Genomic DNA, 27,424 nt, shown 5'->3' with positions numbered 1-27,424 from the left:
TTTAATTTTTTTTATTTTTTTAATAAAATTTATATGTTAAAAATAATTTTTAAAAAATAAAAAAATTATTCACATGTATTTTACCATAAAAAATTATTTGACAAACAGTTATTACCGTACTGCCAAACACACTCTAAGTACATCACTGAAAAAATTCCTTGGGCACTGCCATTGTAACGACAAGATTTTATCGAGACAGACAAGAAGTGAGATAGTCGACTTTCATTAAACATAACCTAAAATAATCACGAAGCAAGCAATGATATTACAAGTGCAGTTCTTCACCACTGTTTCTATGCTACAAAATGATAATGATCTGCTTGCCTTTCGACTCCATGATGGCTCGTTACAGGATCAAAAGACCAAAATGTCAGTTCTCCATTATAGATTAGCTCCTACGCTGAAACCAAAGGAACTTGCTGCTCCCCAGCTATAGCGAACGCTACTTTTTGCCTGTCAAAAAGCAATAATAAAAGACATGAACCTTGTAAATTGATTTTCATCCAAATTTGTGTGATCTATTGATTTTGTGGCGGGGCATTCAATTTTCTATTTCTGGTATGTGTTAGAAGAAATAAGCCCGGAGGAACATCTGATTTAGATGCCACAGTCAAGGGGTGTATTGGACTATTGGTGGTGGCATCCATCTCAAAACTGCTCCATGTTGAAATTGGGTTACCCCCTCCCCAAATGGGTATCTAAAGACTTGCTTTTACTAGAGGTTTTGAAGGGCTGAAAAGCAGTACTTACTTGCTCTGATTCGTTTGGGGTATCTCCTATTCAAATCTGTGGCATCTGAAACCTTGCCATTTTCTTCAATTTTTCCCTCGTCTTCCTTGTCCTCCATGTTATCCTTGACTTCATTATCTTTCGTGTTTTCCTGATCTTCATTGTCTTCTGAATCATATGCCCTTACAATGTACACCTGGTAAAAAAAAGTAGTAATTGGGGGGGGGTTGATATTCATAGAAAACAACAACGGCTCACCAACATAACTGCAGCAGAAAACATAGACAGTTCTGAATTTACAAAAAACACTCTGTTAAAACATCACTCAGATAGGGAGGCTGATCCTTCTTCACTCAAATGGGACAATACTTGCACACAATTTGGAGCTCAGCATGTAGCTTGCATCATTAAAATTGCATGCTCCAGCCAATTTTGCATTGAGCCAGAAAACAAAACATCCTTATTGACAGAAATGTTATGGAGGTCGAGCACACGGCGTTCAAGAATGTCTCTGCCTAATATTGTTAAATAAATCAAGTACAAGTTTTAAGGGTGTGAAGGCGCACCTTAAATTTAGTAGGGCTGACAAGCTGGAATACCAATGCATCTCCATCAACTAGATCATGGGCAATAGCAAAACCTCTCCATCCCCCACTAAGACCAGTTTTTCCAGCCAGGTATTTCGTTTCAGATTCATCTCCATTTTCATCTTCCAAAGTGATCATTTCATCATAATGGGGAAGGTGAGCCTTACAGAAGGGGACCGGCAGACCCTATTGGTAACATTGAAATCACAGTTAGTGACCTAATGACAGAAATTTCATGAACTTCCCATCTTTTGTAGAAAAAAATTAATCATACAAATATTAATGATCAGCTTGATTATACAAATTACTACTTGGAGGACAGTAAAATCTTGCGTGTACATGGTACATTAAAAGGGAGATAATTACTAAAAACCGGAAACTTTTTAGTTCTGGGATTACCTTCGTAAACTGACCATTTTTTAATAAAAACAAAGTCAACCTCTCTCCCTCTCTCTAGAGCTATAAATTAATTAGATAGACCATGGACTCTTACCAGCCAAAACCCTCCAGTGACATGTGATTGGAGCATAGGTTTTACAAAACTTGGGAAATCAGCTCCCAAACTTGACTGAATTTGATCTGCCCTATGAATTGCATATATCCTTACTTCATCAGAAGCATAAACTCTATTCAAGAGATCCCTCCTTTGATAGCTCCTATAATACAAGTGCCACTCACAAAACACATAAGACAAGTTACCAAACACCCAACAAAATGTTAAAGTACTCAAAATCTCTCTCTTTTTTTTTTTGAGAAAAAAAGGTCCAAGTATAAAACCTTCTGGGTCTCGCCAAAGGTTCAATTGGAACCTGCCAGAAATCAAAAGTTACTTGCTTTCAATAAACTAACCACTATATATCAGCCCAAAAATCAATCTCGGCATTTCAGCGGTCTAAACTTTAATATAAAAAATTAAGCTGTCATTGTTGCAAAAACCAAAGCTTACTTCTTTATAGCTAACAGGAAGCTTGTGTGCAACCCGGTTCGACCTTCTAACTGGAGTCAAGGCCAGTGGTGACCTAGAAATTCTGGGCTTCGCTTTCTTCACCTGTTTATTTAATTACCACAGAATCTCTCCATAAACATACTAGGAAAAAAAAACCCATTACACAAAATAATTACTCGAGTAAAAGCATTTACTGCGTGTACTCACTGGAGATGGCTTGGAAAGGAGACTTTGAGATAGCTTTGTGAGGTTGAGCTCTTCCATTCTCTTTTTGTTCTCCTCCATCCTCTTTTGCCTGGTTTCTTCGTACGTTTGTTTTGATTGCATCATTTTTTGTTAGAACGATGAACTCTTTCCCCCCTATTATTAGAGTGAAAAAAAAGGGACTTGAAATGAAAAGTTGAGGAGAAAGTAAACAATTGAATATCGATTATTTTTCCTAAATGTATTTTCTGTCGGCCTCTCTCTCTCTCTGTATGGAAGGACAGTGGTGGAGTGGTGAGTTGTCCTAATAAGCGCCTTGTTTAGTAGCGTTTGAATTCAAAACCTAGTGCGTGTCCTCAACTAGATTTTGGGTTTTCATTTTCTTATATTTTTGAGAAGTGCGCCTCTTTGGCTATTTTTATTTTCTGAATTGTATTTTTTAATATTTATATTTTATTTATTATTTATCAGTTAATAAATTTAAATATTTATAAACTATTTATTGAATTTTAGATATCCAATAAATAGCTATTATCTACTATTTATTTATTAATTAATAAAAAATAAAATAAAACTATATATATATATATTATGTCATTATTAAGTATATATCATGTTATATTAAAAAAATCTAAAAATTTTATAAATATATTTATATAATATAAATATATATTTTAAATTAGTTTTTAACATATTTCAGATCGGGTTTAATAATATCTATATCTTATCTATTATCCATCAAGTTTAAGTTATTATCCTTGCTTATTATTAGCTAGCTTTTATATAAAAAAAAAAGTATTATTTTTTAATTAGATTTTAAGTATATCATTCATATTACAAATTATATATCTATAAAAAAAATTATTTCTCATAGTTATTTAAATATAAAATAATAACTGAAAAAACAAATTCATTTACTATCTAAATAAATATCTTAATAATATGACTAATATACTAATAAAATTAAAATACAAAAATGTGTTCTAGTCCATTTTGTAACGGTTAATTATTTTTTTAATTTAATTGATTTGATCAAATAAAAATCATACGACACTCTCTTATCAGTAATTTTGATTTATAAATGAACCATTATTTTTTTAAAAAAAATATTATCCTCGTTAAAAAAAGTTCGAATTTTTTCAGTTATGCTTGAGATTACAATCGAATCATGCTTTTAAAAAATTTTATTTTTTATTTGTTAAATTCTTTTTATACACTAATATTAAAATAAATTTTAAAAAATAAAAATAAAACATTATTTTAATATATTTTTAAATAAAAATATTTTAAAAACAACATCTACCACACCTCTTAAATATCCTTTTACCTCCAACTTTCATCTTTCTGCGTCTAATTTCATTGCGAACCAAAAATTTACTACCTTGTAGCATAGGATCCATGCATATAAACTCTCTTTGCATAAAAAATGCTTTTCATTTTTTTATAACTATTTTTTATATATATAGTTATAGCATGCTAATATTAAAATAAATAAAAGTCACTTTCAAAAAAATTCGAATTTTTCAAAACAACTCCCCGTTAAGTCAAAGGAGGGGACTCCAACGAATAAATCTAATCAGTAGCCGTATCTGGTCCAAAACTTCATTTGTTCAAAACATCCACAATCTCATTTCAGTTGTTAAGCTCTGGTTCACGTTATTTTCACAAGCAATACTAACAAACTGGCAGCTCTCCTCTGGGACGATTCAATAACCTAACAACAATCGATGAAGTTGACAGAATGTTATGAATCTCAGTTCTCAGCCACTGTTTCTATGCTACTTGACAAAATCTAATCAGTAATTAGCGAGTGCCTTTCAACTCCACAATGGCATGTTGCAGAGACAAGCCAAGCCAAACAAAAGATTCATTTCTCCACAATAGGTTAGCTCTTATATTGCGGAGATGGAAACTTGCTGCTTCTCCGCATCATGAAACGCTACTTTCTGCCTGGCAAAAGCAATAATATATCCGAGTCAGAAACTTGTAAAATGGTTTCAAGGTGATATGAACGTGGGTGCGAATTGATCAAATACTTCATTTTTGTCTTCAAATATTTCTGCCCAGTACCAAAATTTACCTATGCCAGCATATGAATGGCAGTAAACAAGAAAAAGATTCTTGATAGCAGTTCAAGAATCCTTCAAGTGAAGTGTTTTTTTGCCTATCAAATTTCCACAAAGTATTCCTATCATTTTTTAAATGTTAGCGTTGATGGGGATTCCCAGTTAGAACATAAATTTTCACATCAAGCTCAAACTGTAACGCATCCCAACAGGTACTCGCATTTCAATTTAGGGATCAGAATCTATTATATAACTACTAATATGACTATTTATGTGGATTGATTTCCTATCATGGAAAACTTCTGAAGATTTTGAAGGGTTGAAAAGCAATTACTTGCTCTGGTTCGTTTGGCTATCACATCCAAGTGCTTGGAATCTGAATTCTTGTCATTGTCAATGTTTTCCTTCCCTTCATTGTCTTCTTCCATGTCTGCCTTGTTTTCGTTGTCTTCTGAATCATATGCCCTTGCAATGTACACCTAATAAAAAGAGTTGCAACTAAGAGAATTGAGACGCATAGAATACTCATGTGGCTGTAATTCCATCTACATAAGCGTAGCAGAAAAAATGGGTAATAATACTCGTTAAGACATCATTCTGTTTAGGCAGGCCTGCCAAGCATATAACAGGACATGAACCAGTAGCAATATACTGAGGCAATAATTCCATCTTGGTCCGATGGGGCAATGTTTGCATACAGTCCAAGGTTTAGCATTTTACCCTGCTGCACAATATCTAAATCATAGAACTTACTTTTAAACCACAATTCAAATGCACACCAGTCAAAGATTCTGTATCAACTGAGATATAACAAGAGATTAATCACATTGCACCAGGAACATTGCCCAAGCCTATTGTAAAACAAATCAAGCATAGGTTTTAATGAGTGAATTAAGGTGCTTGCCTTAAATCTTGTAGGGCTGACTAGCTGGAATACTAATGCATCTCCATCAACGAGTTCATGATCAATGGAAAACCCTCTCCATCCGCCACTAAGACCAGTTTTTTGAGCAAGGTACTTCGTTTGGAATTCATCTCCATTTTCATCTTCCAAAGTCATCATTTCATCCCTAAGGGGAAGATGCGACTTGCAGAAGTAAACTGGCAGGCCCTGATAGATACGTTCAGCGATTTCATAAAACCCCAATCCCCTAGTAAAATCTGAGTATGCAATTACCTACCATCTTTACTGTTTGGAGAACAAGGACATGATGATCATTGAACATGAAAAGGGCCAAAATTGACAAATTATTTCTCCAAATTTTTACCTCTTCAGTTTCTCAATTGGTATCTACTGAAAAGGGAAAAAATGTACTGATAATTGGTCTGTTTACAAGCCAGCAACTTTCTCAAAAGAAAGATTCTTTCCTTCTAGCTTTCTATAGTTACAATAACGAGGCAAAACCACTGATTTCTTACCAGCCAAAAGCATCCGCTGACATGTGATTGGACCATGGGTTTTAGAAAACTTGGGAAATCAGCTCCCAAACGTGACTGAATTTGTTCTGCTTTATCAATTGCAGACGCCCTCGCTTCACTAGAAGCATAAACCCCAAAACCTCTCCTTCGGTAACTGTAGCTTCTACAATACAAATGAACATAAAAAAACATAAGAATTACATAATCATAGTTGCATAAAAACATCCACCAAGATTACAAGCCCTCAATCTTTTAAACAAAAAAGTTCCGCTAACAAACCTTCTGGTTCTCTCCAAAGTTTCCACTGGTAACTGCTAGAAAACAAAAGATACTTTCAATTACACCACCACTGAATTTTAGCCCAAAAATAGAACATGGCATCTCAAAGGTCTGGAATTTGAAATAAAAAATGTAAGCTTTTGCTATTCAAAAGCCAAAATACTTACTTCTTTATAGCTAACAGTGGGCCTGTCTGCAACTCGAGTCGATCTTCTCACAGGAGTTAAGGCCGCTGCTGGCCTAAAAGTTCTGGGATTGCCTTTCTTCACCTGTTCAATTATTATCACATCACATTCAAACAAGAGAGAAGAAGAAGAAGAAGAAGAAGAAGAAGAGAAGATCCATTAAAACACATTAGCAAATGCACACACAGACGAAAATTAAAGCACCTTTTTTACAAAAAAAATGTACGTACCGGAGATGGCTTAGAAAGGAGACTTTGAGAAAGCTTTGTGAGGTTGAGCTCTTCCATCCTTTTCTTGTTCTCCTCCATCCTCTTTTGCCTGATTTCCTCGTATGTTTGCTTTGATTTCGCCATTTTTTTGTGTCACACTTTCTGATTCAAAAAACCCAACCCCCCTTTTCTCTTTGTTATTGATGAAAAAAAGACTTGAATAGGATGTGAAGAAGCGACGAAGAAAAAACAGGACAGTTGGTTTCCTTTCCTTTCCTTTTTTTTTATTTTTATTTTTTGGTTTTGTACAGATTTAATATTTTACTAGTTTTGTTTGAATTCAAAATCTGGCTCAGGCCAGCAACGGTACGATCGAGTCTCATCTTTACCTCGCCTGACTGGAGGAGGTCTAATAAGGGTATAATTGAAATTATGATAACAATTCTGGTTTAAAATGTTTTTTTTTTTAAATAATATATATTTTTTATTTTTTAAAAATTATTTTTAATACTAATATATTAAAATAATCTAAAAATATAAAAAAAATGTATTTTAACAAATTATTTTTTAAAATTAAAAAAAATATAATTTACATGATATTTTCAAACATATGCTAAATTTATAAGGTATAGTTGTTGATATAGTATTGTTTTTTTTTAATGATATATTAAAAAAATATTTTTTTAAAAAAATATTTTTAATATTGTATCAAAATAATTTAAAAATATTAAAAAAATTATTGAACTCTTATTTAAAATAAAATACCAAACAAAAGTTAAATATACCAATTGGAAGGGTAAGGGATTATAATTATAATTTATTATTCAAGTTTATAAAATAATGAAATAGTATATACAATGGAATAATAAATATAAATATTTATAAATTTAGAATCATTTAAAGATGATTTGTTATGACTTGAATAGTATTTTTTTTCTTCTCTTCCGCAACAAAACCTTTTTGTTTTTGTCATTGAAACCATACTTTTGACTGTTTGTAACTGTCATAACTACATTACGAAAATACAAGATAATCTTTACGTTTTACTAAGTGAGTCTTTGCAGAAAAAAACTATACCCAACGGACGACTTTTGTAAATGCAAGAGAGAATCACTCGCTATTTTTATAGTTTAGTTATTTTCACTTTGCTTCTATTTTCTTACAATGCACACAAGAAAGGCCCCACAAAATTTTCTTGTAACATATCACTCAATCTTGCTTTCTTCTAGTATTTAGGGAAGCATTCTGAGTGGTGAATGAATGCTTCACAAAAACATTGAAGGACACTGACATAAACGGGTTTGTTATCCGACAAAACTAGAAACAAGCCAGTCATTTCATCACCATGGAGCTTCAGCCACTTCTTGGAACTTAAGCTCTAGGTTCTCAGAATCCACCACTAATTTCTCAATCTCAACGCCTAGCCTATTTATAGTGTCTTTCACTTCCAAAAGCTTTGCCTCAAGAGTTGTCATCTCCTCCTTGGCGTTCACTCTTTGCAGAGTAGCTTCCTCATACCTCTTTGATTTAGCAGATAGGTGCATAAGCTGTCCCAACCTAGCAAGCAAAAAACCGACATTCATTCCTAAGCCTTCAAAGGCTTTCAGAGTCTTCTCCCAAATTGCAAAGCTTTCCAGAGAAGCAGTAAGCTTTGAAGCTGTAATGGCATCTGCAATATGGATAGTCTCGGAAAGCATTCCAACAACCAGTTTACAGTTAAGGCCATCAAGAAGATGGTCATGGAGAAAGGAATTTTGACTGCAGCAAAGCTCATAATACTTGGTTTGAAGGTGTTTGGAGAGCTCACTGTTAATTACCAAGCCATTTACAAGAATGTCAAAATCCTCGAAACATTTCACTTCTTTAAAATCAACAGCAGAATTTGACAATCTGATTCCATCTGTAGTTTCCGAGCCAAGATCTTCACTTTCATATTCATACGGATCTGATATAGGCCCAAAGGTGGTAGGACAGGCCAACTTGACGTTCTTTTCATTGTTCTTTTCCAGATTGTCGTGCGATAGATGTTTGAAATCCAGATCTTCCATCTCTCCGCTTACCTTGCTCAGTTTTTCTACAAGAACTGCTTCATTGACTAGATAACGAAGATATGTTAGATCACACAATGCTCTGTCATTCCTAATTGATAAGTGAGCCAAAGCGGGTGCTGAATTTTGAAACTTACTAGGAGTCATTTGTTTAATAGCAGCCTCCAATTTTAAAAGGCCAAGGGCACCATCCACTTCTTCTGAGGAAGATGAAAGATAAAATAATGCTCTCTGCCGTTAATAATTGATAAGTGAGCATATATGAATTCAGAACTTTGAAACTTACCAGGACCCATTTGTTTGACACCAGCTTCCAATTTCAAAAGGGCAAGAGCACCGTCCACTTCTTCTGAATCATTTACTCTCACAATGTAGACCTAAATGAAGCCAAACAGCAATAGAATTAATAATAGAATTTGTAGAAAGAGATATCCATGCAAAATAGCATTCACGAATGGTGTCTCACAATCCGCATGCATTAGGCTTAGGAAACTGTTTCTGGTCCTCGCTTATTCTGTGATGCGTTGATTCACATCAATGTGCCTGGCAAAGTTAAGGCTGCAGGTATTTGAAAAGGCAAGAGCTGACAAATTCCAACTCTCACAAGATGCAGAAGATAGCCAGGAATCCAACGAATCTAAACTAGGATCATGAGGCTATATGTATAATCACTACATAAAATTTCCCTACTACCTTCTTTTCTTATTCTTGAAAGATAAAGATTTAGCATCTAAATTGCCTACTAGAATCCAGCTTCTCCAAGGCTTCAAATAGTAAAAAACAATTTATATGTCTGTTGGCTTAAAGTTTTGTTTCTCGAAGCAATCCTGAAACTTTCGAAGCAAATAAATTCATTCAATTTATTTGAGGACCCTAGAGAGTAGCAATTGAAATAAAGTAATCCAGCAATTGTGCAGTCAAGATTAAGATTCATAAAATTACCTTGAATTTGGCAGGCTCGACTAAATGAAAAATCAGAACATCTCCCTCCATTATTTTGTGATCGATGGAGAACCCTCTCCATCCAGCACTAAGGCCCACCTTGCGTGCAAGATATTTTGTTTCATAACTTTTTCCCCTTTCATCTTCTAAAACAATCATTGTGTCCTCTTTCGGCAAATATGCTTCACAAAATCTCTTCGGAAAATGCTTCCATCCAAAAGTTGGCCATTCAGAACACTTGGAGAATCAAATATCATAAACTATAAAAACTGTCAACAAAAGAATAGAACCAGCTTGAAGCTTACCAGCCAAAATACTCTGGTAACATTCGAGGGTAGCATATGCTTTATGATGCTAGGGAGTTCAGGTGACAGATTAGATTGAATTTCTTTCGCTCGCATCATGACATCAGATTTAACTTCCTCATTATCATATAGGTCATCAATTTTGGCTCTCTTCGATGTGTGACTGTAGAGAGTAAAATTAAGTTAACATTGTGCAGATTACAATACAACGCTGCTTCTTACAGTTAAAGGAATATTAGATAGCCTCTGAATTTAAACCACTGACCTTTCAGACTTCACAGAAAGGTTACTCGGTACCTGTTCAAGAATTGGCAATTCTCTAATCAATCGAGCTTTACCATTTTTAACATTTAAACAAGATGAGAACTTTCAGTAGTGCATCAGAATACAAATGATTTTCTTGGTGAGGACAAGAATGTTTTAAGCAGCCGTCTGTTATTGCTTTCGCTCTGTTTGTTATTGTTTTCAAAAAGCACAAGAGCATAAAAACATGTAGATTATGAATTAGCTTTCCATCTGTAAAGGCTGCTTTCAATTTCATCAATAATGTTTTCCAAATTTGTTCTTTCAGTGCATCCCCTCAAAGTAACCCTTCTAGTTCATCTAAACTACAGAATTATCATTTCTGTGAAATGAGAAGTACACATTCACCCATACTTGAAAGAATTTTCAGTTACTTTCAGCTATTACTAAAGGCTAACATGGTTGTACCCTTCAAATTGTTTCCATTTCAAAACAAAAAAAGTGATCAGAGAGACAATCAAAATTAAATACTTAAAAAACCATTTTCCGAGACCAAAAATAGAAACCAGTTTTGTGAATACAAAATTAGGCTAAGAATACCTAGTGACAATAGCTAACATTGATCAGTTTCTTAAGGGTATTCATCTTCAAAACATAAACAAACTGAGCTAGCTCACTTAGCCCAGAACATCAACAGTGATTCACCAACAAGAGCCGCGCCCCCAACCCCCCCCCCCCCCCAAAAAAAAAAAAAAAAAGGGAAAATAACACAACTGGGCATATAAGTTCTAGTTTTTAAAGAAAAAGAGAGACAAAAAATAGCAAACCTTTGTTATTCCATTCACTTTCGGTGGCCTTTCTCGCTTTTCCTGCAATGTAAACTCAAAACCCACACAATTAACCAACAACCTAAGTTGCCGAAGCACGGGACTAAACAGAGAGAGGGAGGGAGAGATGACCTTCTGTTTGTTTACTTGAAGAACAGCCATGCTTGGTGAAGATCGTGGTAACCAACAAGAAGAAGAAGGTGCGTCAAAGAAAAGGGGTAAACTTTTAATATATGTGAACGTGAAACAAGGCCTGAGACGAAGGAGAAGATGAAAAGACCGATAATTTGAAATTTGTACTGTCTACCACTCTTTTAAGCCTGCATTGTCACTTCTCTGAAAATGGAGCCAAATTTTAAATATATTTATTATCGTTCTTTAAAGGATTGAGCTAGGCCTTTGCGACTATTGGTTTTATCAAGTGGGTTTCTTTCTATTCGGTAGCCCGACATCCATACCCCCCAAGGGAAAACAAAACAAAAAGGAAGGAAACCTGCCATTGTTTTGCGTCAATTCAGCAAAGAAACCCTTATAAATTTATCTTACATGAAGAGACCATATTGTTTATAGCTCAATTGAATTGGGCTGAGTTGACAAAAAGTGAGGAGCATAAGGGTAAATGTGATGAAACTCTTATATTGGGGGCTTATTTGCTGAGTTGATAAAAACATACGGGCTAAGCTGGGAGATTTTCCGAAAAGGATGCACGAAAGAAAAGAGAGGGAGTGTGTGCGGCTTTGCCAAAAAAAAAAAAAAATTAAATTAATATTTTTCTATTGTTTTAATATATATATATATATATATAACTTATTATATTGATATATTTTTAAATAAAAAATATTTTAAAAATTACTTTACACCACAATCTTGACTTCTAAAATTTTTATAACTGGAGAACACAGAAGGATTGACTTGAATATAAAGATTTTTATTGGTATTGCAGCTGTGATTTTTTTATAAAATATTTTTTATTTATTAATTTATTAAAATAATATATTTTTTATTTTTTAAAATTTATTTTTGAAATTAAAAGAATTTAAAAATATTAAAAAAATAAAACAAAAGGAAAATCAATTTTAAAAAAAACTGTAGTATGCTGCAATATCAAACACAATTTACCTCGTTTCTATATATATATATATATATGTAGAAAATAAAAGGACCGAATTGATCAAATTGGAATAATAATTAGTAACTAATTTAGTGGTTGATAATTAAATATATTCTATAGCAACTAATTTATGTTATAAAATAACTCCCTCGACATTAAAGTTTAAATAGCATTTCTTATAAGAGTGTGTTGAAGAATAACTAATTTATCTAACCTTGATACTATCAGCTTAAAAAAATAAAAGCGTTTACGTATTTTGCATAACAACACTATAATCAAGATTTTTTTAAAAGAAAAGTCTTATAAATTCATGTGAATCGACTGGGGATGAATCTTATAAATTGAACACGAGTCACGCAGATGTCGTTTTACATTGTAAGAGTAGTTTTCACAATTTTCATATTACTATAGGGATCGGTACTCTCTCTCGCAAACATTAGCCTCACGGATAATAATTATTACATGGCAGATCCTGCGTGCATGTAAAAGAAACGACAACCAATTCTGTCTGTGAGTATCTGATAATTTATACATTAAAAGCTACATGGATGCATGGTTGCACCAGTTAAATAACGAAGTTAACTCAAGAATCTTACAAGCATAAACTACTGTCCTGGCTACAACATCCCCATTTGCAGATCGCTAACATGGTTACAGCTACTTTAAGACATAGAATTACAGTACTCATACACTATTCCCATTGACAACGCGGTATCAATGTTTTTACCTCAATCCTGTTAGCATGAGGAATGTTTCCCGTTGTTGCAGTTCTCTTCACCATGGGGCGTTGACCGCTTCCTGAAACATAAGCTCATGCTTCTCGGCATTCTCCTTCAGAATCTCCATCTCATCATCAAGTCTTTCCCTTGTCTCCTTCAATTTCAAAAGCCTCAACTCAAGGCTTTTCATCTCCTCATCTACACGGGCTTGCTCGAGTCTAACTTCTCTGCATTCTGATTCCATTGCCTCTTCTGATTCCAGAGCAAGGTTCATCAGCCGGCTTAACCTCTCACGTAAAAATCCAACATTCATGCCAAACATCTCAAAGCCTTTCAAAGTCTTGTCCCAAACTCCATAATCAGCATGGGAGCTGGAAAGCCTTGAAGATCTAATCTCCTCTGAAATGTCAACAGTCCCAATTATTATTTCAGCTGCCAATTTATGATTAATACTGTTGAGAAGCTTGCTGTGCAGAAATGAGTTTTGTGAGCGACATAGCTCATAGTACTTAATCCTGTGATGTTCTGAGAGCTCAGAGTCTATAGCAAAACCGTTTAAAAGAATTTTGAAATTCTCAATGCCTTTCACATTATTAAAATCAACAGTGGGTCCTGAAAGTTTGATGACTCGCAGAGTTTCAGAGGCACGATCTTCACTTTCATTCTCAGACTGATCTGCGACATTGCCTTTATTGTTTTCTACTGCAATCAGGCCATTCTCTTGATTATTCTCTTCCTGATGGCCAACTGGAAGAAGTTTCAATGGCTCGGCCTTTTTACTGCTTTTTACATCTTTTTCAGCTGGCTCTTCAATGTTAGGAAAAGAAGGAAAATTATGAATATATCAGATCAAGTAGTCATCGAAGCAGCAAATAGAGAATTATATACCAGAGATGATTTCTTTTCCATAAGCACCTGAACTTGGAATGCCAAACTCCCCATCTCCTTGGGAAGAACCATTTCCTTTTACAATGTACACCTACGAGAAAATTATGTGAAGCAATTGTCATAGTAGAAAATCCATAGCCATGAGTAACAGTTTGATGCAGTGCAGCTTCAGAAAATAAGCCTGCCCGATCAGCATTTAGAGTGAGGAAAATGAAACCCCTATCCTAACTGAAAACCAGAATACTTCCTGTGTTTCTTTTTTCTACATGTATGTGTGCTTAGTGTGGCCAACTCTTGCTTCAGCTCTCAAAGAAAAGAACAGCGTCTCTATTCTCATAGATGCAAAGCATTGCCTGTGTTTTCACTTTTCAATGAATGGGCAATGTCTTCTTGAATCCGCACTTGTGTGTGCGTGCACGCACGTGTGTGAAGACTGAAGGGTGATTCCTTTCTGCTCTCAGAGATTGAAATGTCAAAACAGACCTTGTCATTTCAGGACTACAAAATCATAGCCAGTGAACTCTAAAACAAGGAAAAAGAATCTACTCTAGTCTTCAAGTACTTTTCTCCTTCATGTGATCATTCTCATAAACTATGGCTCCAGGCCATCTTATAGAAGGGCTTTGATAGGACGATGTTTTTCTAGTTCCCCACACTAATAATTGCATTTTGTGATTAGCAAGTTTGCTTTGGGAAGAAGTCCAAAACTTTCCTATCATTGAATGCTATTTTCCTAATTATTCATTTCAGAAAGGACAGTTAAAACAATTATTGACTAAAAAAATGAGGAACATATGATTATGAAATCAAATGGTACCTTAAATCTTGAAGGTTTCACTAAATGGAAAACAAGAACATCACCCTCATGTAAATTGTTTGCAGCACAGAATGCTTTCCATCCACCACTCAGTGCTGTTCTTTCTGCAATGTAATTTAGTATGTATTCTTCCCCACTTTCATTTTCCAGAAAAACTGTCGTGTCATTCTTTGGCAAATGCATTTTGCAGAACCGCATGGGAAGATGCTGTCATGAGAGATAGAGCACATAAAGCAGTCTAAACTATAGATAAACCATCTGATTCTTAAATTTAGGACAGAATTTCACGTTACCATCCAAAACCCGACAGTCACATTTGACCGGACCAAAGTTTTTGCAAAGCTAGGATATGCTGCTTCTAAATTTGTCCGAATCTCCTCTGCCAGTTCCATAGCAGGAGACTTAGTTTCAGTACTATCATAGAATACACTGAATGCATCTTTCTTTCGCTTGCGGCTATACAGATATATAAAAAAGAATCAGGATGAGAATACAATCAATTTTTTTATGCTTCAATCTAAAGTATAAGACCATCAGGTAGATACTCTAACCTTCTAGGCTCCCTTGATTCCCCTGATTTATCATACAACACCTGCTCAAGAATTTTCAAAAAGTTTTTTTCTTTAATTAATTCATCAAACAACAACAAATGAATAAATACTAGAGAACCTGGGTGTATAAGAGAACACGATGCCAGATTTTCTATTGAGCAGAAAATCAGGGTTCTAATTGAAATCTGCCAGTTTGTGTCAAGTACAAACAACTCAAAGAAACACATCTCAACCAAATAAGAATCCCTTCTCCAATATTTATATGCATATTGAAGGCAGAGATAGCTACTATTATTGAAAAACAAATTGGCTTTATAATTGGCTGCCCAATACCCTGAAATATCTTAAATATCTATGGAAAAAGGAATGGAAGTATGAAAGGTACAAAGCATGGAACGAATTTGAACCCAGCACTCATGCCTGCCCTTAAACTTCAAAACCTCTAATTCAAAGGGCTTAAGCTAAAGCGTTTATCAAGCATGGTGCTACATTTACTTTATTTACCTTAATTCCAGAAATCTTCCGTCAGGATAGGTTTAATGTTTTGAGTTTGGATTAGAAAGGGCCTTCTATAGAGAATAGCACATCATCAGAAATAAAAATGACAAAATGTTGGCAGAGTGAGACTTGTAATGGAAAGAATTGATCCACCCAAGAAAGGTTTACAAAGGGACAAAGCATAGAACAAAATTACTAGTACATATGCTTAACATGAAAAGTTCAAACCACTAATTCAATAGGGTTATAGGGCTTAATTCAATGCAAGTCAGTAACCATTCTGCTGCGTTCACTATATTGATTTTAATCAAACTAACTTGGTGATAGGACAGGTACAACATCTTGTGTTCAGGCTAGATAGGGACTACCTGGAGAATAGCTGTCATAAAAAAATAAAAAATGAAGAAGTATTGCCTGATTGAAACCTGGAATTGAAAGAAATGACCCGCACTAGGAAGGGTTACCTAAAGGACACTGTAAGTTGTTCCAAGAAGGAATACACCAGTGCCCTAGACAGGAAAAGGTGGTAGCATCATATTTAGGTCCCAATTTTGCTTAAAATCGCTTTAGCCAATTCTTAATTTCTATCAAAGTGAATAAGTTCACATGGAGTTAATAATTCAAGTTCACATAGGACATCCACTACAATATACTGGTGACCTCGGCACTCCCTCAGGCTATTATCGTTTCCCCAAAAAAATTCCTAGCAGGGTTCATCTAATCTGACATTTCAAACCACAAATTGCTTTATAAAAGCCCTAAAACCTTGAAGAAACAACAAACAGCTGAAACAAGCACAGGATACAAAGCAAGTGAAGGAAAAGAAAAGAACCGTAACAAAGTACCTCTCAGAGCCAAATAGAACCCATATAACTAATACACACCGACAAGACAGGGATTATAGCCAAGTTTAATCTGAAATTACAGAAAAGATTGCAATTTTTCAAGAGTATCAAGAGAAGCAAAGATTCTCACGATTTCATGACCAGTCTTGTACTCAGGTTCTGGAGACTTCTCATGGATCTGGGTCAGCTTTATCTTGGACATATTTGGCTTCCTTCTCCTAATCTGAAAGTGAACAAAACGGATTTGCAAAGATCAAGAAACATAAGCAGACATGCAAGAAACACGAGAAAAAGAAAAGAAGAGAGACAAAAAAGACAAACCCTGGGATAAGTATTAAGGGGAACTGGGTTGGATATTGGAAGCTGAGGTTTAGGGGAAGTGCTTTGGTCCTCTTCGGCATCCATGTTTGGCAGCAGACAGGAGGGCTTGTTGCTTCTAGCTTCGAAGGTTTTTGCTGTTGTTATTGCAGGTTTCTCTTTCAGATTCCTGTCCTTTGATTATGTTGCTGACACATGAACTAAATAAAAAGCGTAGAATAGGCGTGTGTGCTTTTTTTTTTTTCTTTTTTTTCTTGGGTTGCTTTTTTTAAGGCAGGGCTCTCCAGGCTTGAAAGATTATCGGAGTTTTTATATTTTTTTGAAAAGTTTCGGACTGTTAGAATTATCTTCCCTCTTTTTTAATTTTTGGGTTCAACCCTTCAAAATATCTAGAAATTTCGGACTGTTTTTTTCCGACAATTAATGACTTGAACTCGTGCTGTTATGACATCTTTATAGATTAAATTTAATGCAGTGGATTTCAGTTAACTTTACTGGTGAAGTCATTTGATGTTTTCCATCCCACAAAATTCATTTTGATCTTAGGATCTTGGAGCTCTGAAAAATGTGATTACTTATCTCCTCGTGGTTTTACAATTTGATGTAGAAAAAAAATTCAAATTCTTAAAGATATTATCATTATTTATAATATATCATAAAATAATAATCTCTATACTATTTTACACAGAAAATGCTAACTTTAAGTGAGTCAGTAGCTTGTAATAATTAAAGAGTTAGAAATCAACTAAAAAATATATTTTTAATTTAAATTTTATTTTTTGTATTTCTCAATTCCCGTGTAAATATATAATTAAATGAGAACCTTTAACTAAGAAGTTCTTTTTTATGATTTTGTTCTTGAAAATAATCATTTTATAATATATATATATAAAGAGAGATAACACAACTACGACGATATATATATATATTTTAGTTTTCCAATCTAATTTATTAATGTTATTAAGTTGATGATTGATACCAATTTAATTTTTTTTAGTTACTGAGTTTTTATATTTTATTATTGAATATTTAACACCCGACCTGATTTGTGTTTTGAATCCGATATTGGAACTTTATAATGTTTTTTTTTTATGAATATTTCCTATCATTTAAATATAACAATATCATTCTAATTCAAATATCTCAATTCTTTCACTAAAGTTGCAGTAACAAGATTTTTACTACTTATTTATAAACTACGGTTCATAATAAGGACTACTGTACCGATTAATGGAGAAGAATACTGTGAAAAGTTTTTTTTTCTTTAATCGACAGGCCGAAGGGGAATGAGACGTGCTTCTCTCTTGTTAACTGGTTACATTAAAATGAAGGGGACTAGAGTTTGGAGGACCAGGCTGCTCTAATTTTGGGGATTTTAAAACAACGAGTGGTGGAAATGCAATCCTTAACACCCCAACCTGGCCTTCTCAAGTTTGATCTCAACGTATGACATTTTTCGCGTCAGGATCTGGGCAGGGGCCGCAGAGCTGAAGTGGTGGGTGGATATATATATAATGGCTGATCTATATTTCTACTGAGCTGCCTGATGACAAGATTATCGGATGCCCGATGACAAGACATATTCATACATTTGGTGCATAGAGACCCAGGAGGCCGAGGCGTGGCGAGTCTGAATGCTGCCTTGATCTCCATGATGAGCCTGCTGGGAAAATGAAATTAATTCTACAATTATGACAATGGCTTTCGAAGGTTTCAAATGTACATTTATATAATGTGGCAAATTTCTTCAGTATCTTTACAGCTTTGAAGTTTGAACAGGATAATTGATGGGCGTGGATGCTTCGATACCATCGAAAAAGGCACCGTACAGCAAGAGAAAGCTTTTACACACAGTTATAGTCGAGCAACATCGGTTATATGTAGCTATCACCATAAATTCTTATATTTTGAAATACGGATAAAGCTTTAGTTTCTTCAATAATTTTCTTAGAAATCGAGTTCGCTTCATGACAAGAGAGTGTTTATGATATGTTCATAGAATTATAAAAAAAAAAATCGATGTAAGTAAATATAATATGGAGTAACAAGCTAGGTATATCGAACCATGTTAATTGATGGGGCACGTAGTTTGATAGATAAATGCCTAAGATTATCTGACAATAAACACACAATGAAGGAATGATAAGATGGTTTCAAAGGAAAGAAATGTGCTGATTAATGAGTTAGAATGAAATAATAGGGTTAAACATCTTGAACACGTATATGTGGCTGATCTTCTTTTGACCATGGATTATGAGCTAGAAATTCTGACCAGAGCATGAGTGATGAGCCCACGTTCCCTCACAAAGGGGTCACGCTTCACAGTCCATACATACAGCTTATGAATGAAGAGGTCATAATCTGATATTTCACACATGATACAATATCAATTGTTTGCAAGTTATTTTCCATCTGATTCATTGCATATGTAGAGGAGGGTCTTTCATGTACCTCTCCTTTTATTTTATCTGATCTTCTAGTTGATATTGCCAGGTTTACTGGGTAAATAATTGTCTGTGCAAATAGGTTTTTTCCCCTCTTTACTCTGTTATTACTTGTTGAAGCAGAGTCAGAGAGAAGAAAGCAAGAGAATAAGGGGGGATTTTTTTTTTTTTTTTTGGATATTTGTCAATAGTCTTGGTACAACAAGATGGATAGTCGATTGCTAACAGTATTTATGGTCCTGACTCCTGAGCCAACTTGAAAAAACTATGATGATCTTCTAAAATATCTGAGCTGACATTGTAACTGTCACAAGCATACTGATTTAACGAGGGACAGAGATTAGAATCTGTTAACATCAGGAATTCCTTTGATTTAATCTACTGATGGATTGCCAGTGGAGAGGCTTCAGAAACTATTTTTCCTGCATTACGATTTGAAAAGTTCAAGAGAAACAAAACTGATAGATGAGATTAGAGAAAACAACTACGAAAGTTCTACCTATTTTTGTCTTTTAAACTGTTTAAATTATTCAGAAAACAAAACTCAAGACAGCCTAAAGACAAAGTTCCAAACAGATATCTATTTTTGTAAGCATGTCTGAATGATAAAAGGAGCAGCATGGCTGACCGAGCCGCATGCTGCTTACCATAATCTGTTTGTTTTGCATGTGATAAATGCACGAGGCCTAGGGCGCCATCTGTTTCAGATGACCAATTTGCTCTGACAATGTAGTCCTGTAAAGGTAGGAGACGAGAGGCAGCGAGATACCAAATCTCTATCGTTTGACAACGAGAAAAAAAAAAAATTCAATGACAACAGTTAGTTATCCATAACCAAAATGGCTATGATCCTTTATCGTGGTAGTGAGAGCAGAGAAACCCGACATTTTTACTTTAGTTGTTGCGGACTCCACAAGTTGCTTAACAGAATATTTGTGTTGGATCCAATGCTTAGGCAGTTAACATTTTGCAGAATTATCAAACAAGGAGCAAAATCAACAGGGTTAAAAAAGGTGACCTTAAATTTGTCAGGTTCGACCAGCTGGAAAACCACAGCATCTTGCTCAAGTAATCTGCGTTCGATTGAAAACCTTCTCCATCCTTCCTTCAATTATTCCAGTCCTTTCTGCGAGATACACTACTTGATACTCATTTCCAGTTTCATCCACCAAAATGACTAGCTATGGCATCATGATGTGGTAAATGAAGCCGGCGAAACTTCCTTGGTAGACCCTATAATCAAACATAAAACGAAAAAGAAGCTACATCAAGAGTCCTGAAATTTTGTTAAGATCCATAATACATCAATGCGGAAATGAGAATCTACCAGCCAAAACCCACATGAGATGGAAGCATCAACTTGACACAAGTAAGTAGGGAACTTCTTTCCCAGATATGCTCGAACCTCTCCAGCTCTCTCCTTGAAAGAATTCTTTTCTGCATGATCATTTAAGTAAGCAGGCATAGCTGCCTTTCGCTTATTACCATAGCAAGATAAAAAAGATTGAACTCTAACGAAGATAATTCTTGTTTGCAGATAAACTAGTAGTTAGCAGATACCTCCCCCACCCCCTGTCGAAATCTGTTGGTGATATTGAGAGGGTGAAGATTTGTAGGTTTGATCACTGTAAAAAGATATGCAGGAGAGAGAGGAGATGAAGAAGATCCAAAAGAGAGAGAGAGAGAGAGAGAGAGTGAACATAAAAATTACCCATTTTTTCTCCTACCTTGGACTCCTAGACTCACTGAATTCTGGAGTGGGACATTAGAATTCTGCTTGCGGAGGACTGTAAACAAACACGTCATGCTTGGAACTCTACTCTAGTTTGGTGATTAATTTTTAAAGTATTTTTTTTAAGATAATTTTTTATATTAATGTATCAAAATAATCTAAAAATATAAAAGAATTAATTTGAAATAAAAGAATAAAATTAATATTTTTAAAACATAAAAATAAACTAGTTTTCCATGTTAGTATAAGATGCTGTTCGAGGAAAGTTCTTACATTGCTATTTATAAATAAAAACTTACAAATAAAATCTCTCGTGCTTGTGCTCAAGCCTAGAAGCTGTGGGAGCTTGACTAACCTCTTATACTACGCATGCTTAATTCCACTTGCGATCTTCCAAACTTTCACAATAGAATTGCTTCTCCTCCCGTGCATTTTCTTATTTTTGACATTTTCTTTCTTTCTATTTTTGCAGCGGGATTAATTAACTTATAACCATCATAGATGAACCAAGTACGTGCATAATTGTTGTTGCAGAACGCATAATTAAAACCTTTTCTTCATTTTACGGGCATTTTATAAAAGAGTGTTTAGTCATTCATGGCTAGAATGAGCTTGATTTGATCGTAAATTTATTAAAAAAGAAGCAAAATGCTTCAATAATACTCTTCAGGAAATAAACTATTCTGGGTCTGCTAAGTATGACTGACTCTTAGAAATTACAGTTAATCAAAGCCATCCCCGTAAACATTTACTTGAAATCGGAAACAGGTACTGTAGTTATTGAGTTATTTGCTGGCTAATTTTCGAGAGAAATATTTCCACACTCAACATACTTAACACGCACCATTATTAACATGCTCATATCCCTTTCTTTCTCTGTACAACGGTGTAAAAGCTGTTCGAACACAAGTCAATGAAGAACAGGAAGACCTAAAGATTTAGGGTTGAATTCATTGTCTTCATACGTACATAAAGATATTAATCTAGTATGAAAGTCTTCTAATACCTTAATTTCTACATTTTTATATATTTTATAAATCCAAATACCTTAATTTCTATTTCTTACAGTAATTATTAAACACCACCCAAGAGAGTTAAGTTTATGCTTCATGTCCAGCTCACCTCTTGAACCGGGCCGGACGATTTGAAGCACAAGTGAGTTGCAAGTACTATATAAATCCAATAATTTGGAATCCTTAGAACTTCCGACAATATGGGTGGAAATGAAATTTCTGGCCCCCACTCCTGTCTGGTTGGGTAAATCACCATCTTAAGCTTTTGATTTTAGAATTTGTTTGTTATTATGTTTTAATAGTATTTTTTAAATAAATATTTTATATTTTTATTTTAAATTAATTTTTAATATTTTTAAATTTTTTTAATATATTAATGTAGAAAATAAATTTTTTAAATAAAAAAATTATATTTTAATATATTTTAAAATAAAAATATTTTAAAAAATTCAATGATTTTAATCCCTTTATTAAACATTTGGACACTAGTCCTTGCGCTCTCAATTTGTTATATTTTTTATTTAAAATTAATTTTTAGTAATTTTAAATTATTTTGAAATATTGATGTTAAAAATAAATTTTAAAAATAAAAAAAATTATATTTTAATATATTTTTAAATAAAAAAATTTAAAAAATAACTGTTATTAATATTACTGTGGTTGATTTTAATCCCTTTGCAGAACATTTGGACACCAGCCCTCGCGCTCTCAATTCGAGGTTGTTCCAGCCCATTCATCCATTCATATGTGTACATGTGGCAAGAATTGTCGGTCGTAAAATGAGCATGATTTGTTTGGATGGGGACCTATCAACCACGAATTATTGAAGTATAAAAGTTGGGGACTTGGGTGTCCAAATTTTGATAGAGAAATCAAAATGAACAAAATTAGAAACTTGGTGGACCACTCTGCTAATTATTCCCACCTGGTTTTGTTAAGTTTGACCTGAATGCAAGATTGTCCTTGTGTTGTTATCAATTAAATTTTCCTTCTTTCAAGTAGCTATATGTAGTACTTAAGACTTGACTTGTAGTTTAAATTCTTAAAAATATATTTTATTAAATAAATTATTCCCTTTTTAATACATGCATTTTCTTACCGGGATTTTTTATTAGTAGCATTTTAAAAATAAAATAAAATCAAAGACAATTACAATATTTTTTAAAAAAAATCAATAATTTAAATAAGTAGCAAAATATGCTTCTCTTTAATATAAATTATATTTTCTTATCAATGCAATTTTTTTAATGAAAACATTTTTTATTAGAGATAATATTTAAAAAAAAAAACTTATCATGAAAAACAAGATTTCAATTTAAAAAAAAAAAGAGTAAAAAATCATGCCTTAATTGAAGAAAGAAAAAAAGAACAATTAATCTAAGAAAACCATTTAAAAACTTACAATAAAAGCACCGCGACAATCTTATTATATATTTTTTTACGTAGTTTTCTAAGATTAAAAACAAAAGCCCGAGTACAAAACACGCTGTTCAGATAACGAACTCCTGCCCGAATCTTGATAATTTATTGCACATAATTTTTCTATAATGCAATTAGCTCTAGAACCACAGTCCTATAGACATACATAAACTACAATTTACATCTTATGCTGCTATCTCCTGGTCAAATCACTATACCAGAGAGTTGAATGAACAGAAGCGCCAACTCCAAGCTATAAACACAACCATACAATTCATTGGCTTTCTTCTCACCAGTATCATAGACTATCTGATCATCCATTAAAATCTCATAGCAATATATATCAAAGCAGCTCTGAGAAACAAGCATTCCGATCTGCATGATATTATATAAGTTATACCTGTACCCTATCATGCCAGAGGAATGGCTCAGAAGCCCGAGCATACATTCTAACCCAGTGGTCACACAAAATGTCAAAAAACCCCAACTTCATTGCTTAGCTGCCCGAGCATACATAAATTTCAAGCACGAGGATTGCTTGCTCAAAATCTCCAACAAACTTTTGAAGGATGCATGTAAAGCCAATGACAGGTTAAACAAAGTCCAATCCATTCAGCATTATAATCTTGAGCGACGAGTGAATTTGATACCATGAAAAGGCGAGCGTCTCCTCTGGGCAGAAGCAATTGGCTGCCCATTCAGAGAACCAGAAAATCTAATATCCCAACCTTCAACATTCTTTGGGACACATGCATCAAAGAGGATTTGGCCAAGTACACTGTGTGCACTAATACTTGGAGGGTTTGGCAGATAAATTGATCTTTCTTTCCTTTCATCTTGGAGGGATTCTGGCTTCCTACTATTGCAATATTCTGCTGAACTGGGCACAAAGAAGTGGTCACCTGGCCCCACAGCAACTCTTCTGAAGCTTTGGTTTGAGTTAACAGCAGCTTTCTGTAGGTCACATATTAATTCAGACATCTCATCATGCATGCTGTCCAAGCCAATTCCCTCTCTGAGTTGTTGGATCCTACGATAATAAACAGGAGGAGCCTTGTCAAGCAAAGTGGTCACTGCAGCCCTGTACTGGATTGGATTGTGCTGGTAATGACCTGAAACGTCACTGGATGTAATCATTTTGGCTTTGACATGCAAAAGACATGCAGCAAATGGAACAGCTAGAAGTGAGACTTCTCATTTTCATGGCCAGTTAACAGAAAGACATACACACATTGTTGGCTGAACGTGTAGAGGGGAAATGATTGCTGTGATCATTAACCCAACTGTAAACTGTAAATCTATAAGCACCAACCTTCAGATTTGAAGAGATCACTATTGTGTTTACCCTGTTCAAAGCAATTGGATAAACAACAGATCTGAATTTCCTTATTCATCCAACTTTCTCTTGGAAGCATTTTAAGGTGCCATTTACAGTTTTCCTGAGACTAAATCTCCTTGTACAAGCGCATACAAAAAGAAACAAGATGCAACAAAAATGATTATTTTTTACAAGCTCAACTCTCATTGAGAGTTAAACCTGTTAGCTCCTGCTTTATACAGGAAGCCACTAACAGAGACCCGTGGAACAATTAGTGTAAGTGCCCATATTAATTGGATCCGTGCCCCTGATACAATGCTAATTTACAGCAGAATAAAACAAAAATTTCATCTCTCCATGTTAGCAGCAACCACCAAATAGGTAAGATGACCACCACTCATCAAAGTAATAAGGTTCAATAGTGGGGAGAAGAAGAAAAGGGTCAACACTCAACGTTTAAGTATTAATCCTGTCAATAGCAACAAAAGGGAAGGTATTCAACTCATCCGCTTACAAGCACATTTTGACATAGCTTTTGGTGTAACTACTTAATTACCAGTGGCTCATAATCAAAGTAAAATGCATACAAGAGACCTAAGTATTAGAAAGGCAATTTAACCATAAATAGTATTCAAAACCAGAGCAGTTAACAAAACACAAAAGAAGGGGTCAGAACAAACCCATGTGAGGTGAATGATTCCACTTTACAAGCTTAACATCTCCACCAAGATCTTTTAGACGATGAACAAATTTGGAGATAACAACATAAGGTGCAAGGTCATCATTCTCTGAGCATAAAATTAGATATGGAGCACCCATGTCCTACAGAAGGGGGAAAAGTTAAATCTACTAATTGAGAAAGAAAGATAACTTTAGGGAAGCTGCTGGCCAGTTAGAACTTACAATTGAAGAGTACAGAGTCTGCCAATACTCAGCACGTTGGAATTCAAACCTTGTGAGGTATAAACCATCTAGTCCAGAAGCAAGGCCTTTTGCAACCCAAGACATGAATTTTGATGGACCAGGCATTCTTTGAATTGCAGGGTGTAGAGAAAATTGGGCAGCCATATCACTTGTAAAATCTATCGGGCTAGAGTCATAGATATGCCCAGAAATGCAATTCTTAACCAATCGACATTCATCCTTCACAAAATAAAACACACAGATAGAAAGTTAAAAACTTTCAATTAAATAGAACTAAGAAAGTGAAAAGATAAATCCTAGTATGAGTTACTGAGTTTTCTGAAATAGAAGAACTACATCACTTACCAGATTAAGATGACCTTCACATGTTCCTTGAATAATCTGCGTCATGCATTAAGTATGATAAAATTAGTCCAGCCAGAGATGGAGAAAGGGGAGGAAAAAAAAGCACAAATTACCATTCAAAGATTTAACTAAAATTACCTGAAAAACCTTGTACATGCAAGCTTTTGAACCACCAGAGAAAGCAACAAATATAACTGGACATGGCCTAACCCTTAGATCCTGCATACCAAAAAACCAGTAGGAAATTACTCTATGCATCATGAAAACATAGAAAGTTCCAAGCTAATAAATGCTCATTTTATCTCATTTTTTCCGTCACAGTAGATGCAAGAAATTGTTTTTATGGGAACCCACATAAAAGCAAAGTGGAAACATGATTTTATTGGCATAATTTTGACTAACATGGGCACCCACAGAAACTTAACCCCTCCAACTCATTGGAACTCCAAGATAAAATACTTTTAGATAAAGATTGAAATCTAACTGAATAACAGAAAATTGGTTAAGGTTTATGTAACTGACCTCAACAAGCTCATTGAGGAGAATATATGCCAGTGACAAAGCCCTTTCAGGATAAAATCTGTATCAATTTTCATCATTAGCCAGCAACAAACACTCATCAAGTTCAACATTATGAAGAAAACAATTAACCCAACCATCCTTACTCGTTTGGAGCAACTGACTACATAAAAAAAGTTGATTGGGTTTATCCCTTCAATCATTTTACACGAACAGATATCATTATAATAAAATTGCCTATACTCATTCCCATTTAACAGCATATAGCCAATCAATTCTCATTTCTCTCTAGTACCAAACCTTCTTTCACAAACTAAACAGAAATCCGTACACATTTCTTTTCTTATTTCGAAGATTGAATCAAGTTTCAGTAATAAAAGCTAGAACCCGCACATGATTGTACATCATTAATTTGATTAGGAGACCCTGAATGCTCTTTTTGGCTACTTAAGACTTTCAAGTATTACAACAATAAAAAAAATGACATTATTTAAGTATTTATTTCAGTAAAAATCAACAAACTTGAGCTAATTTTGTCAGTAGATAATCGGCAAGACACTAACAAAAAAAAATTAAAACAAAATTCTCAGGGACCAAACAGTGAGTGGCAAGGAAAGGAAAAAAAAAGACTTACGCGGAAAGGAAATCGGCATGAGAAATAAGTGAATTCCAACCAAGAGAGGAATACAAATCCAAGAAACTGTTCAAATGTTTCTCGTGAATCGAAATCCATGCGAATATAACCACAATTCCTTTTGATTCACCTTCTTTCCTTCCCCAGTAAACACTACCACCACCAAACATTACTACCGCTGATTCTTCTTCTTCTTCAAGGCTTGTTTTCCTCTTCTCTTTGTTGAAGAATTGAATTCTAGGAGAGAGAGTAAAAACAAAAGGATAGTGTGTGGGCTGTGATTTTTTAGGTGGAATTATTACTATTATTTATTGGCTTTTAGTGGTGAGTGTTGATAGAA

The 27,424-nt window shown here is 34.4% G+C and overlaps 5 protein-coding genes across 8 annotated transcripts; all 5 read right to left on the bottom strand.

Annotated features, from left to right (window-relative positions):
- Positions 1-194: 194 nt before the first annotated feature.
- On the bottom strand, positions 195-2,855 carry LOC105107904 (B3 domain-containing protein At3g19184-like). Its single transcript, XM_011001996.1, has 7 exons — positions 2,470-2,855; positions 2,263-2,364; positions 2,094-2,125; positions 1,810-1,972; positions 1,296-1,502; positions 751-925; positions 195-453 (listed from the first exon to the last, which is right to left on the bottom strand). Exons 1-7 carry the CDS (start codon positions 2,590-2,592, stop codon positions 443-445), a joined length of 813 nt encoding a protein of 270 aa, XP_011000298.1. The 5' UTR covers positions 2,593-2,855; the 3' UTR covers positions 195-442.
- A 1,215-nt stretch (positions 2,856-4,070) lies between these two features.
- LOC105107912 (B3 domain-containing protein At3g19184-like) lies at positions 4,071-6,884 on the bottom strand. Its single transcript, XM_011002007.1, has 7 exons — positions 6,646-6,884; positions 6,398-6,499; positions 6,231-6,262; positions 5,952-6,114; positions 5,437-5,643; positions 4,867-5,011; positions 4,071-4,416 (listed from the first exon to the last, which is right to left on the bottom strand). Exons 1-7 carry the CDS (start codon positions 6,766-6,768, stop codon positions 4,406-4,408), a joined length of 783 nt encoding a protein of 260 aa, XP_011000309.1. The 5' UTR covers positions 6,769-6,884; the 3' UTR covers positions 4,071-4,405.
- Positions 6,885-7,802: 918 nt separating this feature from the next.
- On the bottom strand, positions 7,803-11,364 carry LOC105107921 (B3 domain-containing protein Os01g0234100-like). Of its 3 annotated transcripts, none has more exons than XM_011002033.1 (8): positions 11,122-11,364; positions 10,990-11,031; positions 10,185-10,216; positions 9,920-10,082; positions 9,615-9,821; positions 8,959-9,049; positions 8,810-8,872; positions 7,803-8,719 (listed from the first exon to the last, which is right to left on the bottom strand). In XM_011002033.1, exons 1-8 carry the CDS (start codon positions 11,149-11,151, stop codon positions 7,965-7,967), a joined length of 1,383 nt encoding a protein of 460 aa, XP_011000335.1. In that variant the 5' UTR covers positions 11,152-11,364; the 3' UTR covers positions 7,803-7,964. The 3 variants fall into 3 exon arrangements, with proteins under 3 accessions (XP_011000335.1, XP_011000328.1, XP_011000320.1); XM_011002026.1 differs by having other exon boundaries at positions 8,810-8,876; positions 8,945-9,049; positions 10,990-11,034; positions 11,128-11,364; XM_011002018.1 differs by having other exon boundaries at positions 8,810-8,876; positions 8,945-9,049; positions 11,122-11,363.
- A 1,213-nt stretch (positions 11,365-12,577) lies between these two features.
- On the bottom strand, positions 12,578-17,010 carry LOC105107871 (B3 domain-containing protein Os01g0234100-like). 2 transcript variants are annotated; one of them, XM_011001955.1, is made up of 7 exons: positions 16,740-17,010; positions 16,549-16,641; positions 15,076-15,116; positions 14,818-14,980; positions 14,525-14,731; positions 13,735-13,798; positions 12,578-13,626 (listed from the first exon to the last, which is right to left on the bottom strand). In XM_011001955.1, exons 1-7 carry the CDS (start codon positions 16,821-16,823, stop codon positions 12,875-12,877), a joined length of 1,404 nt encoding a protein of 467 aa, XP_011000257.1. In that variant the 5' UTR covers positions 16,824-17,010; the 3' UTR covers positions 12,578-12,874. The 2 variants fall into 2 exon arrangements, with proteins under 2 accessions (XP_011000257.1, XP_011000251.1); XM_011001949.1 differs by having other exon boundaries at positions 13,708-13,798; positions 16,740-17,009.
- Positions 17,011-23,323: 6,313 nt separating this feature from the next.
- Positions 23,324-27,424, bottom strand: LOC105107865 (uncharacterized). Its single transcript, XM_011001936.1, has 7 exons — positions 27,085-27,424; positions 26,454-26,511; positions 26,070-26,150; positions 25,932-25,967; positions 25,566-25,805; positions 25,343-25,484; positions 23,324-24,456 (listed from the first exon to the last, which is right to left on the bottom strand). Exons 1-7 carry the CDS (start codon positions 27,252-27,254, stop codon positions 23,963-23,965), a joined length of 1,221 nt encoding a protein of 406 aa, XP_011000238.1. The 5' UTR covers positions 27,255-27,424; the 3' UTR covers positions 23,324-23,962.

This window comes from Populus euphratica, unplaced genomic scaffold (genome assembly GCF_000495115.2).
Source record: "Populus euphratica unplaced genomic scaffold, PopEup_1.0 scaffold3.1, whole genome shotgun sequence".
NCBI classification, from domain to species: Eukaryota; Viridiplantae; Streptophyta; class Magnoliopsida; order Malpighiales; family Salicaceae; genus Populus; species Populus euphratica.
Note: the sequence above shows the minus strand (reverse complement) of the source record. Positions and strands in the feature narration are given on the sequence as shown.

Bases quoted from the DNA above. Each gene is read 5' to 3' on its own strand.
- LOC105107904 (XM_011001996.1), bottom strand. From the start codon at position 2,592: ATGATGCAATCAAAACAAACGTACGAAGAAACCAGGCAAAAGAGGATG. The intron at 2,365-2,469 runs GTGAGTACACGC...TTAAATAAACAG, and splicing joins TCCTTTCCAAGCCATCTCCA to GTGAAGAAAGCGAAGCCCAG. The intron at 1,503-1,809 runs GTAAGAGTCCAT...TGTTACCAATAG, and splicing joins TCACTGGAGGGTTTTGGCTG to GGTCTGCCGGTCCCCTTCTG.
- LOC105107912 (XM_011002007.1), bottom strand. From the start codon at position 6,768: ATGGCGAAATCAAAGCAAACATACGAGGAAATCAGGCAAAAGAGGATG. The intron at 6,115-6,230 runs GTTTGTTAGCGG...TTTGTATTGTAG, and splicing joins ACTTTGGAGAGAACCAGAAG to AAGCTACAGTTACCGAAGGA. The intron at 5,644-5,951 runs GTAAGAAATCAG...CGTATCTATCAG, and splicing joins TCAGCGGATGCTTTTGGCTG to GGCCTGCCAGTTTACTTCTG.
- LOC105107865 (XM_011001936.1), bottom strand. From the start codon at position 27,254: ATGTTTGGTGGTGGTAGTGTTTACTGGGGAAGGAAAGAAGGTGAATCA. The intron at 25,968-26,069 runs GTAATTTTAGTT...TGCATGACGCAG, and splicing joins GCATGTACAAGGTTTTTCAG to ATTATTCAAGGAACATGTGA. The intron at 24,457-25,342 runs GTTTGTTCTGAC...GTGACGTTTCAG, and splicing joins GAATCATTCACCTCACATGG to GTCATTACCAGCACAATCCA.
- LOC105107921 (XM_011002018.1), bottom strand. From the start codon at position 11,151: ATGGCTGTTCTTCAAGTAAACAAACAGAAG. The intron at 9,050-9,614 runs GTAATTTTATGA...GGCTTCATTTAG, and splicing joins TCGAGCCTGCCAAATTCAAG to GTCTACATTGTGAGAGTAAA. The intron at 8,877-8,944 runs TCTGAATTCATA...CTTTCATCTTCC, and splicing joins GTCCTGGTAAGTTTCAAAGT to TCAGAAGAAGTGGATGGTGC.
- LOC105107871 (XM_011001949.1), bottom strand. From the start codon at position 16,823: ATGGATGCCGAAGAGGACCAAAGCACTTCCCCTAAACCTCAGCTTCCA. The intron at 15,117-16,548 runs GTGAGAATCTTT...ATTCTTGAGCAG, and splicing joins ACAAGACTGGTCATGAAATC to GTGTTGTATGATAAATCAGG. The intron at 13,799-14,524 runs GTACCATTTGAT...ATTTTCTCGTAG, and splicing joins TGAAACCTTCAAGATTTAAG to GTGTACATTGTAAAAGGAAA.